The sequence below is a fragment of the Arachis ipaensis genome, chromosome B09 (genome assembly GCF_000816755.2).
Source record: "Arachis ipaensis cultivar K30076 chromosome B09, Araip1.1, whole genome shotgun sequence".
NCBI classification, from domain to species: domain Eukaryota; kingdom Viridiplantae; phylum Streptophyta; class Magnoliopsida; order Fabales; family Fabaceae; genus Arachis; species Arachis ipaensis.
The window spans coordinates 15353465-15353826 of NC_029793.2; the positions used below are offsets into that span (position 1 = coordinate 15353465).

The 362-nt window shown below is 48.1% G+C and overlaps 1 protein-coding gene across 2 annotated transcripts in view; it reads right to left on the minus strand.

Annotated features, from left to right (window-relative positions):
- Positions 1 to 362, minus strand: part of LOC107617335 (U1 small nuclear ribonucleoprotein C) — a 3034-nt gene extending 2672 nt beyond the window's left edge. For both annotated transcript variants that reach the window (XR_001614905.2, XM_016319077.2), the window contains exons 1-2: positions 263 to 362; positions 41 to 87 (exon numbers count right to left, since the gene is read on the minus strand). Coding sequence is in view for 1 of the 2 variants with exons in the window: in XM_016319077.2 (XP_016174563.1) it covers positions 41 to 48 (8 nt within the window). In the remaining variant the exon portion in view is untranslated. The remainder of the gene's footprint in view (positions 1 to 40; positions 88 to 262) is intronic.

Consider the following 362-nt stretch of genomic DNA (forward strand, 5'->3'; position numbering starts at 1 on the left):
GTATCTGCGTATCTGCCAATTCTCAAATGATTAACCGTACCTCGGCATCGCTGATTCGATGCGAAAAGCTGCTTCACATAAAAGACCCTAGAAATTAAACCGAACATGCTTTAGGACACAAACATTCAAGCACAACAAGATAACAACGGAACAACTATTCACAGAAGATAGCGATGAGATCCACTAAGATGCACGAAAGGAAGATTAGATTCAACAAAGCATTGACAAGAAAAAAGCGAGAAACGGGGATCATCCAGCACACCTGGTCGGCGGTCGCTTCTACAACGGTGGAGCGAGGAGAAGGGGGCGGCGAGGACGGTGGTCGGTGGGAAGGAAATGGCGGCGGCAGCTATGGCTTACTG